The sequence below is a fragment of the Borostomias antarcticus genome, assembly GCF_949987555.1.
Source record: "Borostomias antarcticus genome assembly, contig: scaffold_559, whole genome shotgun sequence".
NCBI lineage: Eukaryota > Metazoa > Chordata > Actinopteri > Stomiiformes > Stomiidae > Borostomias > Borostomias antarcticus.
In genome coordinates this window covers 17,501-20,000 of record NW_028176197.1, presented here as the reverse complement: position 1 = coordinate 20,000, position 2,500 = coordinate 17,501, and the positions used below count along the sequence as shown (strand labels likewise).

The window sequence follows — 2,500 nt, the reverse complement described above, 5'->3', positions numbered from 1 at the left end:
ATATATATATAGAGACAGGCATCAGCAATGCCAAATGCTCTGTGTGTGTGTGTGTGTGTGTGTGTGTGTGCGTGTGTGTGTGTACTAGTAGTGTATGCTAAGTGGGTCAGCAGTAAGAAAGGAGGTAACCTGGATCCAATTAGGTTCCAGACAACTCTCTCCCTCATCAGTACAGCTTTCCAGGCCCCCTGGGCGTGTGTGTGCGTGTGTGGTGTGTGTGTGTGTGTGTGTGTGTGTAGAGTTCTCCCAGTCCAGACCAATTACACACTCAGCAAGACATCAGCAACATAGCCAGAGACACAGCAGCCAGACCAGTGAGGAAGGTGTGTGTGTGTGTGTGTGTGTGTGTGTGTGTGTCTGTCTGTCATCTTCATCAATTTGCTGTCACCACCACCCTTATCATCATCATCATCATCATCATCACCTCCATAATTTCTCGATAAGGATCACTTGAGGCTGCCAGCCAAGCTCCGCGAGACGGGGCAGTGATGATTAAGGTTGACACACCAGACACACTATACCGTCTCGTGGCTTACAAAAGCCTAAAAATCTGAGTTTTTGCACGTTTTTTAACGAAAAATGCATTATTACCTTTCGTCGAGGGGCTATAGCATATGAATTTATTTAAGAGCATGTGGCTAGATTAGTTTAGCCTACCTTCCACCACCCCGCAGAGGAACTCGCGTTTCTCCTCCATCCCTCCGTCTCCTCTCCTCTCCTCCATCTCCCCAAACCTCCTCCTCCGGCTGTATGAAGACGAAAACCTTCTCTGGTCGCTCAGTTCAGACTGTTCTCCATCCTGTCCTCGGTCTCTCTCTCTCTCTCTCTCTCTCTCTCTCTCTCCACCGCTGGCTATCCTCCGCTAACCTCGCACATGCGCAGTCGCTCCCTCGCCAAGAATGCAAGGTGTGAGCTGCTGTCAGATCTCTCTGCAGAAGTAAATGACCAAAACATCGAATTCAAACCTTCATTATATTAGAGCAATAAACGGGCTAGGTTAATATCAAATCATGTAACCTACTATCCCAGCCTAATTAGGCTACTGTCATTTAATCAATGCAGGGTCTCGCTGTTTCAGACTGTGAGCGTGGTTCGCACTACTGCGCCTCCCAGCGGTGATGTGCTGTAACTACAATCACGGAGCACGAAATCACTTCACGGTGATTATAGATTAAGAGAAACGAGTCAAATGCGAGCAGTTGAAGTAGAAATAGTCGTGATGTGAAAGTTAATCAATTAATCTTTGGTCCCACTTAGCACAGATGGGGATGACAGCGCTGCGTTTGACTTGAACTTCCTTGTTTAGAAGTGTGTTGTCCTGGCAACAAGGAAGTTTTTGACTTTGGACCAAGTTGAAGAAGGTGAGTCATCAGGTTTGAGATCTGTCCCACACTAGGCTAGTAGGCTACCGGTACTTATCAACACTTATCAACTATTATTAGGCCTACTGCTTGCCAATAATGTCTTTTTTGTTACTCCGTATCTAATGCCGGGCGTGTGTGTGTGTGTGTGTGTGTGTGTGTGTGTGTGTGTGTGTGTGTGTGTGTGTGTGTGTGTGTGTGTGTGTGTGTGTGTGCGTGTCAGTATGCCGCCTAAAAAAAAGGGGAGCTCTGCTCGCAAGCAGGAGGCAGGAGGAGCAGACGGCTCAGAACAAGACGCAGGCTCAGACAGAGAGGCCCTGCTACAGAAAGAGTAAGATCTACCTGTCTGTCTGTCTGTCTGCCTGTCTGTCTGTCTGCCTGCCTGTCTGTCTGCCTGTCTGTCTGCCTGTCTGTCTGTCTGTCTGTCTGTCTGTCTGTCTGCCTGCCTGTCTGTCTGCCTGTCTGTCTGCCTGTCTGTCTGTCTGTCTGTCTGTCTGTCTGCCCATCCATCTATGTCTGTGTGTCGGTGTCGGTCTACCTGCCTGCCAGCCTGTCTGTCTGTCTGTCTGTCTGTCTTTCTGTCTCTGTCTGCCTGCCTGCCTGTCTGTCTGTCTTTCTGTCTCTGTCTGTCTGTCTGTCTGTCTGACTTTTTCCATCCATCTGTTCATCAGCTGTTGTTGTCTGTGGTTGTGTCTCTCCTCAGGTATGACCAGCTGACCGACACCCTGAACAGTCTGAAGAGGAAGGTGGAGCAGCTGTATCCTCTACACTGTCAAATCAGTGACCTCTACACCGTCCAATCAGTGATCTGTACACCGTCCAATCAGTGATCTGTACACCGTCCAATCAGTGATCTGTACACCATCCAATCAGCGATCAGTTTGTGGTGGTAGTAGTAGTAGTAGTAGCAGCAGCAGTAGTAGTAGTAGTAGAAATAGTATTGCAGTAGAGGTAGTAGTAATAGTAGTAGTAGTAATAATAGTATTGTAGTAGTAGTAGTAGTAGTAGTAATAATAATAGTATTGTAGTAGTATTAGTAGTAATAATAGTATTGTAGTAGTAGTAGTAGTAGTAGTAATATTAGTACAGTAGTAGTAGTAATAGTAGTAGTCGTATTAAAACAGTCTTAATAGTAATAG

At 46.7% G+C, this 2,500-nt stretch overlaps 1 protein-coding gene across 1 annotated transcript in view; it reads left to right on the top strand.

Moving 5' to 3' along the window:
• Nucleotides 1-1,585: 1,585 nt before the first annotated feature.
• The window catches only part of ccdc166 (coiled-coil domain containing 166), a gene marked incomplete at both ends in the record, with an annotated part of 3,448 nt that continues 2,533 nt past the window's right edge, over nt 1,586-2,500 (top strand). The window contains 2 exons of the mRNA XM_084462631.1: nt 1,586-1,692; nt 2,065-2,118. Coding sequence (XP_084318757.1) covers nt 1,586-1,692; nt 2,065-2,118 — 161 coding nt within the window. The remainder of the gene's footprint in view (nt 1,693-2,064; nt 2,119-2,500) is intronic.